The 14,169-nt window shown below is 47.6% G+C and overlaps 1 protein-coding gene across 3 annotated transcripts in view; it reads left to right on the forward strand.

Moving 5' to 3' along the window:
- SULF2 (sulfatase 2) overlaps positions 1-14,169 on the forward strand; it is a 143,516-nt gene that overhangs the window by 84,426 nt on the left and 44,921 nt on the right. For all 3 annotated transcript variants that reach the window (XM_036749364.1, XM_036749363.1, XM_036749365.1), the window contains exons 4-5: positions 3,972-4,123; positions 11,690-11,859. In XM_036749364.1, the coding sequence (XP_036605259.1) occupies positions 3,972-4,123; positions 11,690-11,859 (322 nt within the window). The remainder of the gene's footprint in view (positions 1-3,971; positions 4,124-11,689; positions 11,860-14,169) is intronic.

The raw sequence follows: 14,169 nt of genomic DNA on the forward strand, positions 1-14,169 counted from the left end.
GAACTCAGACCCAGGGGTTCCTGACGGCTCAAGCCCATACCCTTTATGCCATTCTGTCTTTTTGCATGACAGTAGTGAACGTTTCTATGCAAATTTTCTGATTTCTAAGCACTTTCCTCACCACAGCCCAGGGAGCAAGGTGGTGCAGCCACTGCTAACCCCATTTACAGAGGAAGAAGTTGAGGCTTTAAGACAAGGGATTTTCCCACAGCTACTAGGTGGCTTTAAGGTCAAATCCGCTGAGTCAAAAGGCAGGTGAGTCTGGAAAGGAGGTGAAACATCATCACTCAGACCCAAGCCTGTACTTCACTTAGTCCTCCACTCCCCAGCCCCAGGTGATAGTGCAGTCTCATTATTCCATGATGCCTGGCTGGAGAAACTCCAATGCCCTGTTTCATTAGGCACCTGGCACCAGGTTGCATTTCACTTTTTAAGTTTGGGGTGTCACTCAGGAAGTAGGGTTTTTGGAAATGGTTCCCCACACTCTGAGGGAAGCTGACCTCTCTCTCTGCTGACTCCCCTGAATAAAGCTGGGTCTCTCCAACCACTTTTTCTCACGTCCCTGTTCCCCATCCACACATCCTGACTTAGTTATTATCAGCTGAGGAGTCTTTTTATCACTCAGAAGGACCAGAATGCTTCGTTTTCAGCATGGGCTGCATTTGGCTTCCGTTCTTAAGGTGGTCTTAGTTCTCAGCCAGTGCCTGCCTTCCCGAGTCTAACACTGCCAGCCCGCATGTTTCCTTTGCTCCTCAGCCTGTAGTGCCGCCTTTCCACTGGGCCAACTTACTCCCGTCTGTGTTGGACCCAGCTCTTGTGTTTTCTGGGGTGACACCCATCTGAGGAGGCTGTGTTCTTTCCACAGCAGTGACAGACTGCATATTTAAGGGTCAGGGCAGAAGTCCCTGAAATAACTCTATCACATTCAGTCCTTTCCTTCTCCTTCTCTACTTCTCCCCCTTGGTCCTGATCGAGGGAGTTAGGAATATTTAGCCTGGAGAAGATAATGCTAAGGGAGTCACGAATGCTATCCTCAGACATCATTAAGAGCTGTTATTCAGAAGAATTAAGCTTATTCTTTTTGGCTTCAGAGAGCTGTTGTTGTTGTGTTTGTCCTTCTCAAAGAGGACCATGACATCAGAGAAATGATAATGTGACTTGCAGCTGACTTTGATTTGAGTGAGGGGGCGCTGTGCAAGGTCGCCAGCCTCACTTTCTCCTCCAGAGCCATCTGGGTCCGGTGGCCTGATATTCACCAGAATGACTGGAGATGGCCCAGGATACATTGCAAAAACTCCAAAAAAATCATATTGGGAGGGGAAGACCCTCAAGGTTCCTGGCCAAAAGAGGAACAGTTACTATTTAGTATTTACATTCACTCTGTGCTGGGAGGGCAGGGCCTATTGTCCAATCTATGAGCTCCAGAGTGAGGTGAGGTTAAGGCTTGGTTTTTGAGCAAGAAATCTAGCCAGTAAACCCAAAGTGACTCTAGAGGGTAGAGCTGGGTAGAAGATATACAATGACAGACTTTGGGACAGTTATAAGGAAGAATTTCCAAGCAACTGGAATGCTCACAGTGGAGTAGGCCACCTTGGGGGTAGAGAGTATCCCATCACTGGAGGTATTCAAGCAGAGGCTAGTAGCGGTATGCTGTAGGAGATTATAATGTTGGCAGGGACAGCTTCTAAGCTCCCTTCCATCTCTGAAATTGCATGGTTCTGTAATTCATATATAGAATCATAAATTAAGAGGTGGAAGGGCCCTTAGAAACCATGTAATCCAACCCTCTCCATTTTGCAGATAAGAAAACTCAATAGGGTTACAAGATAAATTTCTTTCTCCTCCTTTCCCTTTTTCCCTTCCGGTTTCTCTGAAATTCTTCCTGAGATTCTAGCCAAATAATCTGAGAAAAAAGTATGTGATAACATCATTGGGCATTGATGGACTTCATTTTTGTAGGGATGCTTGGGAGGTGGGGATGGATCATGACCCAGGGCTAGGCCAGTGGAGGTTATTTAGGAACAAGAGTTCGCTTCTCCAGGAAACTGGCAACTCCCCCAAAAGGTTCCCATGCCCCTTCAGCTTTCTGTAATGTCTCCCGGGATTCTGACACAGTCTTTGCCTACTTGGCTGAAGCCTCGGTGGGTTCGAAACCTCACTCGCCCCCTCTCCTCAGCCCTGTAGGTGGTGACAGTCCCTGCCTGGCCTCCATCTGCTTTGGTTCCAGCTAATGCGGGACTTCCCAGCTGCAGAGGCTGCAGTCCTTCCTGTGGCTGGGCTGTCTCAGAAAGGTGGGTTGGGTGGAGAAAGAATAAATCCAGCTGCTTGGCACATGTTGCCATGATGTCTCGGTAAAACCAAATGTGTCACTTCTCAGGATGGGTATAAAAGTAGCTATTTTTATAGACTGTAGACAGAGCTAAAAGAGACCTCAGAACATAGAATGCAGGATGTCAGAGTCGGGACAAGGGGTCCTCAACACATAGAGCATAAAATATCAGAGCCAGAAAGGACTTTAAGCTAAGAGTTCTTAACCTTCGGTCTAGGAACTTAAAACAAAAATGTTTGAGAGCTATATTTCAATGCAATTAGTTTCCTTTGTAATCCTATGGGTTTTTATTTTATGCGTTTATAAAATATATATATTCTGAGAAGGGAGCTTTACTGGTAAAGTGGTCCATGGCATACAAGAGGTTAAAAACCCTTACTTATGGACTTGGCCTTTCCAGCCCAACTTTTCATTCCACTGAAGACACACTGAGTCTCCAAGAGGGAAACATCTCACACATGAAGTTAGTGGCAGAGAGGAGATTAGAACCCAGCTCTCCTGACACCCAATCCAGGGGTCTCTCCATTACACAGTGTTTTCTGAGAACTCTTGAGAGAGTTCTCCTTTTGTACATTTAGGGAAGCCCAGATCTGGAGACACCTGATTAATTGGCTGGGCCCCAAGAAGGAGCAGACCAACCTTTAGTACAGCCCAGACCCATTGTGGCTCACCATTACTGCTTGTGATGACCCTTTCTGCTTGCGTACACACTCCCTGGCATGCAGTTACGGCAAAACCCTATTACAACGTGGCCTCATCAGAGAGATTCCAGACGGAACACAATTTCATCAGCTTCATTTTACTGGTTTCATAGAGTGCAAGCCTGATATAACTCGGTTTTCTCCAGGGTTAAAGTTTAGTTCATACATTTATTTGAAGGAGACCTTAGAGACCGTCTAATGCAGGCCTAAACAACCTAGGGCCTGCCAAAGGATTTCAGGCGGCCCAAGAAAAATCACAGACCACCCGAAATCCTTCGGTGTGCCACAAGTGGCCTGCGGGCCGAAGGTTGTGCAGGCCTGATCTCATGAGATCATGGGAGCCTAGGTCTGGAGATGGAAAGGACCTTAGAGACCATCTCATCCAACTTGCCACATTTTACAGACGAGGAAACTGTGGCCCAGAAAAACTAAGTAAGGTCATACAGGTATTAGCTTCACAGGCAGGATCAGAACCCAAGTCTTCTGACTCCCAAGCCTAGAGGTCTTTTCATTCTTACCCCCAACCCCTCCCAGTGTAGCCCAAATAGTGAAATTCTGCTGAAATCCAACTTGAAAAATAACACTGTTTGTTATCGACTTCCAAACACAGTTGGGTTTAAAGAGGGCATCTAGTTCATCTCTCTCCCCGGTCTTAGCCCAAGACTGCCCACAAACCATCCCTGTCTGCCTTTCGCTCCCAAGAGATCATAGGCTCATGAAAAGGAAGATCATAGGCTTTCAAGCTGGAAAAGGACCTCAGAGATCAAAAACTCCCCAGAGATTATGTCTGTTTAACTAATGCCTCGGGCAGATGAGAGCTTAATAAATATGATTGGGGAGGACAAGAGAGGAATCTTAATTAGTGGTGCACGAGTGTCAGCTGTTTTGAGCCTCTCTTCTCACCTGACCTCTTCTTTCTCTCTTTTTTTCTTTATCCCCAGCTTTCTTTGGAAAGTACCTCAATGAATACAACGGTTCCTATGTGCCACCTGGCTGGAAGGAATGGGTTGGACTCCTTAAAAACTCGCGATTTTATAACTACACACTCTGTAGAAATGGGGTGAAGGAGAAGCACGGATTTGACTACTCAAAGGTAGGTTCTGCCGAAATGGCAGCTCTCCTCTCTCCTGTGGCCTGTAACGTAAGAGCTTCAGCGGCTAATGGATTATTTTCCCCCAACCAAAACCTCAGCCTTCTCCTTCATTGTCTGCCTCTGGTCATTCATCAGGGTCTGTCAATTCCTTCTTTTTTAAAAACATTTATATTTTTTTCAGTTCCTTCTCAGTATCTAATCTCTATTGCCACCACTACCACCAAGTCAGAAAATCACCGAATACTTAAGTTAGAAGGGGCTTCTGGCCATCTAATCCAACCCATACACCCAGAAGTATCCCCTCTGCAAGAGAGGTGAAGAATGAGGATCTTGCCCCTCATTATCAGAGCATTCAAGAAGTCTCCTTCTGGTCCATCCTGCCACGGGCTGCCAGATGAGAGATAGGAACCAAACCTGGGACTTCATTTCCATAGGGGACTCCCAGGTGAGGAAGCTCCCTCTCGCACTGCAGGCATGTCAGTACCTTAGATGGCTGCCCAAAGCACTGAATAGATAAGTGAGTTCCCAGGGTCACACAGCTAGTCGGTATCAGATGACTGTTCCTAAAGGGCTTTTTTCACTCTCTGCTGCTCAGAAACCTTCAGTGACTACCCACTTCATACCCAGTATGAAGACCAAACTCCTCAGCCTGGCTGTCAAGGCCTTCCACCATCCAGCCACACCCCAACTATCCAGCCTTCTCTCCTGTTACATCCTGTTGATATCTCAGTATCTCCTGGTGAGAACCTTTCACTCTGGTCCAGGGGTTGTAAGCCAGGAGTCTGAACTTTTTTTTAACATTTCATTGACTGTATTACTGGTTGCTTTTGTAATCATACGTATTTTATTTTGTTCGTAGTATTCGGAAGGATCTCTAGTCCCAGATTGCTAAAGGGGACCATGCCAAAAAAAAAAAAAGGCTTAAGAACTCCTGCTGTAGTCAGACTACTCTCTCCCTTGACCCCTGGTAGATACCAAGCTCCTTCTTGACACCAGGCCTTTGCTCATGGTGGTCTCAGTCCTGCCCCAGCCCTGTCTGGAATGACCTTCCTTCTTCCTTCTGCTCATCCAAACCCTTCTTGTCGAATGGACAAGCTGCTTGAGGGATAGGACTGTTTCGTAATCCCAAGGCCTAACCTAGTGCCTTGCAAATAGTAGGCCTTTAATAAGCGTTTTTGGGATTGCATTGGAATCCCATTTTCAAGCTGGATATTCCTGCTCCTTCCAAGAAGCCTTCCCTTATTGCTCCAGCCCACAGTGACCTTTCCCTTTTTCTAAACCTTTGTCATCAGTCCTCATCATGGACTGCCTTGTCCTTACTGTCAGCTAGCTTCTCTGTGACTGTGCATCATCTGCTTGACTTTTCCGTGAGTTCGGGAGCCCAGGGACTGAGTCCTAATAGATTTCTTTTGTCTTCCAGTCAGAATCTAGCACAGTGCTATGTAATAATGATGATGATAATGATAATTTGTGGTTAGGTAGTATTCTTAAATTTACACAATATACATCATCTCATTTGATTCCTACAAGACTCCTCTGAAGGTAGGTTTGTATTATCTTCATTTGACATACGAAGAAACTGAGACTCAGTCAACAAGCATTTTTTAGGAAAGGTGACTTGTCCAAGGTCACGCAGCTAGTAAGTGAAAGATCCAGAATAAAGCCTCATAGCTGGACCCCTCCTACCTTTCCGGTCTTTAGACCTTACTCTCTTTCACCTCCTGAGTACATCCATGTACTCTACATCCAGTGACAGTGGCTTCCTTGCTGTTCCTCTCACACTGGCTGTGTGACCCTGGGCAAGTCACTCTCTGAGCACCCAGGAAACCCTCCGAGACTCCAGGTCACAGAGCAGAGGCCAGTCAGCGTGGCTAGAGCTTCCTCTCATTGGGAATTTCCTACACCAATGAAATCACAGGCCTGGGCTAAAAGAGAAAGATGACAGCAGTGTAATAGCTGGAAGGAAGGGCACGCCCAAAAGGTTAATGCCAGCAGAATGTTGAGAGTGTGTTGTTCATTAAGACTGGAGGAACATCCCAGGAAGCTGAGAATAGGACACGGGGAGCAGGTCACCAATATCCATGAGAATGCAGACAGCATATACATCAGTTGTTTAGGGAGGCCAACTAACCAGGAAGGGGAGATCCCAGGCTTCTGAAGGCAAGATTGCCGACCTAATGCACTTCAGATTTTTTTTCTATTTGAACTAAGAGGTAGGTGGTGGAGGGCAGAGAGCTAGAATAGTGAAAAACATGCTACTGGCTTCCCAAGCAGAGTAACTCAGTCCCAAGACTAGGAATCTATTGGGACCCTGAGAATCATGTCCCTTCCCCCAGTGGAGCCGCGAGAGAGTTGGCTAGTCTGTCTTAGGGGATCCAACCCAGTTTCCAGGGATGAGAAATGATATAGAGACCCCAGGAGCAACGCTGTGCTGCTTTGGAGAAGGTGATGACATTTATTTCTGAACCCAGGGCCCAAACTCTCTCAGCAACTGGTTTATTCATTGCCCAAGAAATAGCTGTGCTGCCTGGGGCAGGAGGGGTGCTAGAAGGCCACTCCCCGGGCTCTACAGCCAGGAGCATCCAGGAAAGCTACAGCCTAGATTTGATGTCACTGACTCCATTTTTGGCCCACTCTTGGCTCTCCTTCCTGAGAGCTCTTAGCATCATCTCTCCTACTGGCAGGGCTCCTTAGCAAGGACCACAGTTACTCAGAACAAAATGCATTCACTTGCTTACAGCCACAAGCTAGCAATTTCCTCAAACGGGCTGTAGCGCCTCCTGATTTATTGATGTAGATAAATTATTGATGGGGGATGCTCATTAGGGGGAAGGGGGCACAGCAGGAAGGCAGCAAGGCTCTGGGAAGGGGGAGCTGCATAGACCTGAAAGAACTGAGATTACACTCATCCGCTTTAACATTGGGAAATAATTTCAAACCAAGGCTTCCATCCCCTTGAATTTTTCTCTGATTGCTTCATGTCTGGGTCCAGAGCCAGTTAGTCCAGTAAGTGAGAGCACTGGTCTCACAAAGCCAAGTTAAAAGGCCTGGGTGGACTCTGACCTCTGACCCTACCAGAATGACTTCAACCTCCCCAGATCTGTTTCTTCCTCTGTAAAACAAGGTTAGACCCCATGGCCTCTAAGGTCCCCTCCCAGCCTCAGGTCTGAGATTGGGGTATCCCACTGCTTCAGTGCCCATGTGCACCGGTCACCTTTCTCATCGGTTGTACAGAAATTGTCGATTTGTTTTTAAGCTCTAGGTTCTAGTGACCAGCCATATGACCCTGTGACCTTGAGTAGTCGCTTCCTGATCTCTAGACCTCATTTTTTTTCATCTATAAAACAAAGAGGTTGGACTAGATTAATTCTAAGGACCTTTCTGGCTCCAACACTCCCTGCTCTAAAGTCCCTTTCAGCTTTGGCATTCCATGTTCTTTGTTCAAAAATCCCTACCAGCTCTGGCATTCTACCTCAAGCAATAAGCATTTATTAAGCGCCTCCTGCATGCATGCCAGGTGCTGTACCTGGGCACTGGGGACACAACTACAAAGGGTGAAGCGATGACCCCTCTCTGGAAGATTGCTTCCATTCCCAGCAGTGCTGCTGGCATTTATGGCATTTATGGCCAGTCTCCCTTCTATTTAAGCTGCCTGCCTTGCTTGTCTGCCTTCTGCTTGGCTCTAAAGCCAGTAATTTGTGCCTTCCCCCCGCCCCCACCAGGCAAAAGTTCAGATTTACCCTTGGTAAAATAATGAGCTTCTCACATTGGAATCACATTTTTATTCTCCATGGCAAGTATTGTATCCCCCCAGAGACAAGCAAATTAAAATAAATTCACTTTGCTAACAACAGCTCAGGAGCAGAAGTAAATAATTCACCTTGATCATATCCCCTTCATGCCCAAAGACTCCTTCAGTTTGACTTTAAAACAAACCTTGGACTAGTGAGGACAAGGTTACATATTCTCTAGGTGCGGGATAGAGAGAGCCCTGTCCGTAGGCAGCTCGGTGGTGCAGTGCATGTACTGGGCCTGGAGTCAGGAAGACCCGAGTCCAGATTCAAGCTCAAACACTTACCAGCTGTGTCATACTGGGCTAGGCCCTTAACCTCTGCTTGCCTCAGTTTCCCCATATGTAAAGTGGAGATACTAACAACATCCATAATGCAGGGGCGCCATGAGGACCAAATGTGATAATGATTCATCAAAACTCTTAGCACAGTGCCTGGCACATAGTAGGAACCATATAAATGCTTATTCCCTTCCCTTCTGTGTCCTGGAACTGAGTTGGCCCAATACTGGCTCTGCTACTGCTATCCCAGTGTGTCTCCAGGGAAGTCACTCCTCTGTAAAACCAGGGTTGTTCACTCGTGAACTTTCCAGCTCTAAATGGCTATGGTTCCATAGGCCTCAGGAAGAGATTGTCCCTAGACCCCAACTGGCCATCCTACAAGGGGCAGTCCATAAGGGGACCAGGAAGACGTTCTCATATCACACATCTCAGTGTAGACATCTTCCCACTCATGGTGGGGAGAAAGCCTCAGAGGGCGCAGCCTGACAGCACAGCAGCAGCAATATCTTTTTTGTACAGGGAGGGCATTATCTTATATAGATAACTTCCGCCCCAGTGTTACATTAAGGTTGACAAAGCACATTCATTCCTCCTGACAGCCCTGCAGAGGTGTGAGGTGCATGGTTCTGTGACCCTCATTTCACAGATGAGGCTGAGAGGCTTAGGGATTACGGTCACATAAGCTGTTATAGAACCAGGGTTCAGACCCAGGTACCTCCTGACTCTGCTGCATCCACTGTTCTTTATCCTGCATTAAGATGCCTGCTCTAACTCTCGTCTCTCTGAATAAAGATCAGCTCTTTGGGCTCTTCTTTCTGTGTCCCTCCACGATACCTAACACCATGCTGTTCACATAGTAGGTCGTCTTCTCATACTCGAGTGGATGTGAAGTGACTAAATTCAGGACTAGATATTCCTGAACCTGAGTAGGAGGGTTTCACACACACACACACACACACACACACACACACACACACACCCCTCCAAACATCAGGCCTAAGCACCATTTTGACCAGAATCCCTCTCTGCTTTGCCTGGGGAAATAAATGCCCCATTTGCTACACCCTCTGTAGAGCTCAGCCTCTTGGGCCCAGCAGCAGCCCCGCATGTTCATCACCGACTGCTTGACTTGTGTGGCAGATTCCATTCCCTTGCCTGGGAGTTCACCTGCCTGCACCATTGTACAAGCTTCATCCCTCACCGCCCACATTACATTGGCTGCTGTTGTCCAAGTCTCATCAATCTGGACCTTTCCCTAATTACCAAAGCGGCCCTAGGCTGGCACCTTGCAGACAGCTAACGATCCTAGAGATAATGAGCCTCAGAGTCAGTGGGTAAACCTGTCTGTAACCGGGGAAACATCCCTCCGCTGCTATGCAAAGTAAGGTGAGGGCTGGGGTAGGGTGGGTGAGGCTGTCTCCAAGAGCTTCCTGCTGCCAACAGTGAAAATGTCATGCAAGGTTGCTCTTCCTCTAAAACCAGAGGATCATGGGTCCCCAAATGTAGTACCTGAAAGGAACCTGAAAGGTCATCTAGTCCAACATTCTCATTTTACAGGTGAGGAAACTGAGGCCCTGACACAGGACAGGACTTGGCTGATATCACCAGAGTAATAAAGAGGAGAGCCAAGATTCCAACCCAGATCCTTTTCCCTCCACTTTTATTTCACCTGAGCTGCTATACCCCCTTTAAAGCTTTATCTGACTCTCCCTCCCCACCACCCAAAAACAATCTCCCCTTTCTCTGCATTCCATGTTTCTCTCTCTCTTTCTTGGAGCATCCATCTTTCTGTATTCACCCTGGACCAGCAGTCTTCCCCTTTCCACCATAGAAGCCGCCATGTGCCCAGAATAGTATGGCTCCCTCTTCTAGCCGTGGCATTGCTTCTCTCTCTCTCTCTCTCTCTCTCTCTCTCTCTCTCTCTCTCTCTCCTCTCTCTCTCTCTCTCTCTCTCTCTTCTCTCTCTCTCTCTCTCTCTCTCTTCTCTCTCTCTCTCTCTCTCTCTCTTCTCCCCCTCCCCCCCCTCCTTGTCTCTCTCCCCCTGTTGCTTAGCCACATCAGCCCAGTTCTGAGCTCTTCTGACAGCAGTAGGAGAGGAAGCTCCTGTCAATACCGTGAGCCATTGATAGGCCTCCCTGATTACCATTTGGATTGAATGGGAATTGATCCACGGGTTGTTGAAACATCAGCTTATCTTTCCCTCCAGCCCTTCATTCCTAGGCAGCTAAATCCTCCAGCGGAGCATGAAGCAGGTTTTCCATCATGCCGTTAGGAAGCCTTTGGGTTTTGTGTCACATTTCTCACACATCAAGAGAGAAGAAAATCCCTTTCATAGAAGCCTGAGGCTGTAGAGGTCACCTTTCCATCTCCTGCTTCCGACCTGTCCTACAGAGATGGGTTCTTAGAGAATCTAGGAATAGGAGGGTCTCCAGCCTCCTAAGAGAACAGCCCCTCTGTTCTGCCCATTGCAGACCTCCCACCTCGCCTTCTCCCTTCCCTCCTCCTCCTGTGAGTGAAGGGGTGAGGTCAAGATCATCATATCGGAGATCTAGAGCACGCTGGGGCCTTGGAGGTCATCTAGTTCGACTCTGGCATTTTACAGACGAGGAAACTGAAGCACAGCATGTTACATGCCCAAGGTCGCATCCCTGGTGAATAGCTGAGGCCGGATTCAAAATCACGTCTGCCCAACTCCAAGTTCAGCGCTCTCCAGCTCCACGATGGCGTGGGATGCAAGCAGTTCAAGAACCTAGAAAAGAAAGATTGGGGGAAAGAAGGAAGGAAACCACATTTATTAAGTGCCTACTAGGTACCAGGCACTGCTAAGGCTCTACAAGTATATTTTATCTTCACAACGATCCCGTGATGTAGAAGCTGTTAATATCCCCTTTGAACAGTGGAGGAAACTGAGTGACTGGCCCAGGGTTACAAAGCTACTAAGTGTCTGAGGCTGGATTCGAATTCAGGTCTTCCCTGACTCCAGGTCCAGCATTTTATCCACCATGCTACCAATCTGCCAAAGGGAAAAATGTGATAATTCCCTTTGGGTCATGTGGAGTAGAATTTGGAGAAGCAGATTTCACTTCAGTCTAAAATCGTTGGAGCCATCTCAAAGTGGAATGGGCCATCTTAAGAGGTGGTGAGTTCCCTGTCATTGGAGATCTCCAGATGAAGGCTTTGTGGTCACTTGTTGGGTTGTCATGGAGAGGATTCCCCTTCCGGTACAAACTGGACTTGATTCCTTCTTGAGGTCCCTTCTGAGAATCTGTGCTGAGGGTCCTTTGCCTCCCCAATGCCTCTGTGGTTTGGAGTGCCCTGGCAAATGTTCTTTCTTTTGTCTTGGGGGCAATCAGAGGTGAGTGACTTACCCAAGGTCACATAGCTAATAAGTGTCTGAGGTTGGATTTGAACTCAGCTCCAGAGTCGCTGCTCTGTCCCCCATCGTATCTTCTTTTCTTCCCTTTCCCCTAACCCCTGTTTTGTCTCCCCTTCAGGATTACCTCACGGATCTGATCACCAATGATAGCGTGAGCTTCTTTCGGACCTCCAAGAAGATGTACCCACACAGGCCGGTCCTGATGGTCATCAGCCACGCTGCTCCCCATGGCCCTGAGGACTCAGCCCCCCAGTACTCTCAGCTCTTCCCCAACGCCTCGCAGCACATGTAAGGTCAAGCTCCCCTTGAGCCGGAGGATGGTCCTAGGGCTGATCCTCACCGGAAGCCAGTCTGGGTTTTGTTTTGTGGCGGTGTTGTTTTTTTTTAGAAAGATCAAAATGTACAACATTTGCTTAACTGATTGAGAGTGGCAAGGACAGGGCAATTTGGAGATGGCATGAATATTCAGGGAGTTTAATTTTCATTAGAATCAGAATGTATTTCCCCCTTTCCGTAATTGCTTTTAGATGAAGCTCAGAGTGGTGCCGAGCCGATAAGTGCTGTGTGTTAACCTCCTGATCCCCTGGTCTTTGGGGAGGAGTTGGGAGCTGCATTTGACAGAGGAAGAGAAATCAGCCCCCAGTGCAGTGGTTGTCTGGGCTCAGCCTTGGATCCTGTCCCACTGCCTCCACACACCAGGCCAAATCTCCCCGACTCGCCGCCGGCCAGACTTCTGCCTCACTCCCATGATGCAGAGCAGCAAATATGGACTCGGTAGCCAAATCGAGGAGTCCAAACTCAGCCTAGTCTCTAGATAATCATGACAGCAGCTCCCATTTCTATGGCACATGTGACAAAAGGTGACAGTGTTTAATCTAAAGCAACCCCATGGGACAGGAAATAGTGCAAGAAGCTTTAATGTCCCCATTTCACCGATAGGAAACCTGGAGCCTAGTGATAGTGACTTGCCTAGGGTCATTAAGTATCAGTATTAGGATTCGAACCCAAGTCTCCTGACTCAAAGCCGGGCATTCTTTCCACCCCGCTGTGCCATCTATGCTGTAAGAATCCAAGAGCGCGTGTGTTCATCTCATGGCTTTCTCTGCTGCTTCAAAGAGGGTGCTGTTCTCACCCCAAAGCAGCCTGGTATTTCATGTTTAAATTGTTTGACATCTCCTGCTCATTTATTTCCCCTTTGAAATGAAAATTACAGAAATTCAAAATGAGCAGTGCCTGATATTACTTACACATACAATCAACCTTCGCCTTATTAGGAGTGTATTTGGAAGGCGCTCTTATCTCTAAGGTATAATCATCTGCAAAACAAAAAAAAAGTCCTACCGCTGGGCCAGAGTCAGAGGTGGGGAGGAGGGAGTGGGAAGAAGCTGACTGCCTGCATCTTCTTTAATGTCCATCAAGCCTGCCTGCGGCTGTGTCTCAGCATGCTCGGGATTCTGATGATGACTAGCGCTGGGCGTACTCCTTCTCCAAAACCAGACTGGGCAAATATTTAAGCACCAGCTGGATGCAGAGCGTTGTGCTGAATGAGTGCTAGAGGAGAAGATGAGAGAAGATACAGATCATCGTTCTATAGCTAGGGCCAGAGTCCAGCCCCTTCATTTTATAGATGAGGAATCCGAAAGAAGGGAACAATCGTCAATATTAAGTACCTACTGTATACCAGGAACTAGTGTGCTTAGAACTTTACAGATATTAGCTCATTTGATCATCACAGCAACCTTGGGAGGTAGATGCAGTTATTACCCCCACCTTGCACCAAGACAGACAAAAGTAAAGTGACTTGCCCAGGGTCACACAGCGAGCAGGTGCCTGAGGTCCAGTGCTCTATCCAGTGGACCACCTGGCTGCCTCTAAGAAGTATTAAAGACAGTGACTTTCCCATTATCACACAGGTAATGTCAAAGCCAGGATGTGGACCCAAGTTAGTCCTTTTGGCTCCAAAATCTGTGTTCTTTCCAATGTATCGTTTGCTGGAGTCTAGGTCTCAGCCCTCAAGGTGATTACAGTCTAGTGGGGGAAATCTGTCCCATAAATACACACGCACATGTGTACAGATAGACACACACACACACACACACACACACACACACACACACACACCCCTAGAAAACAAAACAGAATATGAGGAAGAGCCAAACAGTGTTCCTGAGGAATTCAGAGAAGAGGGAGATCACTTCCCAACTGGGAGAATCAGGAAAGGCTCTATGAAGAAAGTGGCTCTAGAGAAGAGCCTGGAAGGAAGAAGTGGATTCAGCAGGTTGGGGCAGGGGATAGGTTGGAGAGAGGATGGGGTGTTACAAGCATAGGAAACAGCACAAACGGAGGCAGGAGAGCACAGCACATGTATAGGGCTTGTCAAGTACAACATTTTAGCCAAAGGACTGAATACATGGAGGGAAGAGCGTTGGATTGGTATAGAACTGTCAGTTTAAAGGGCCTTGATCGCCAGGCTAAAAAGTTTGGACTTTATTCCAGAGGCAATGGGGAGCCATTGAATGGTGATGAGGAGAAGAGAGAGGATCAGAGCTCTACCCTAGAAAAATTAGTCTGGTAGCACAGGGGTACATGGAAGTCAGA

The sequence above is a fragment of the Trichosurus vulpecula genome, chromosome 3 (assembly GCF_011100635.1).
Source record: "Trichosurus vulpecula isolate mTriVul1 chromosome 3, mTriVul1.pri, whole genome shotgun sequence".
In the NCBI taxonomy this organism is placed as follows: domain Eukaryota; kingdom Metazoa; phylum Chordata; class Mammalia; order Diprotodontia; family Phalangeridae; genus Trichosurus; species Trichosurus vulpecula.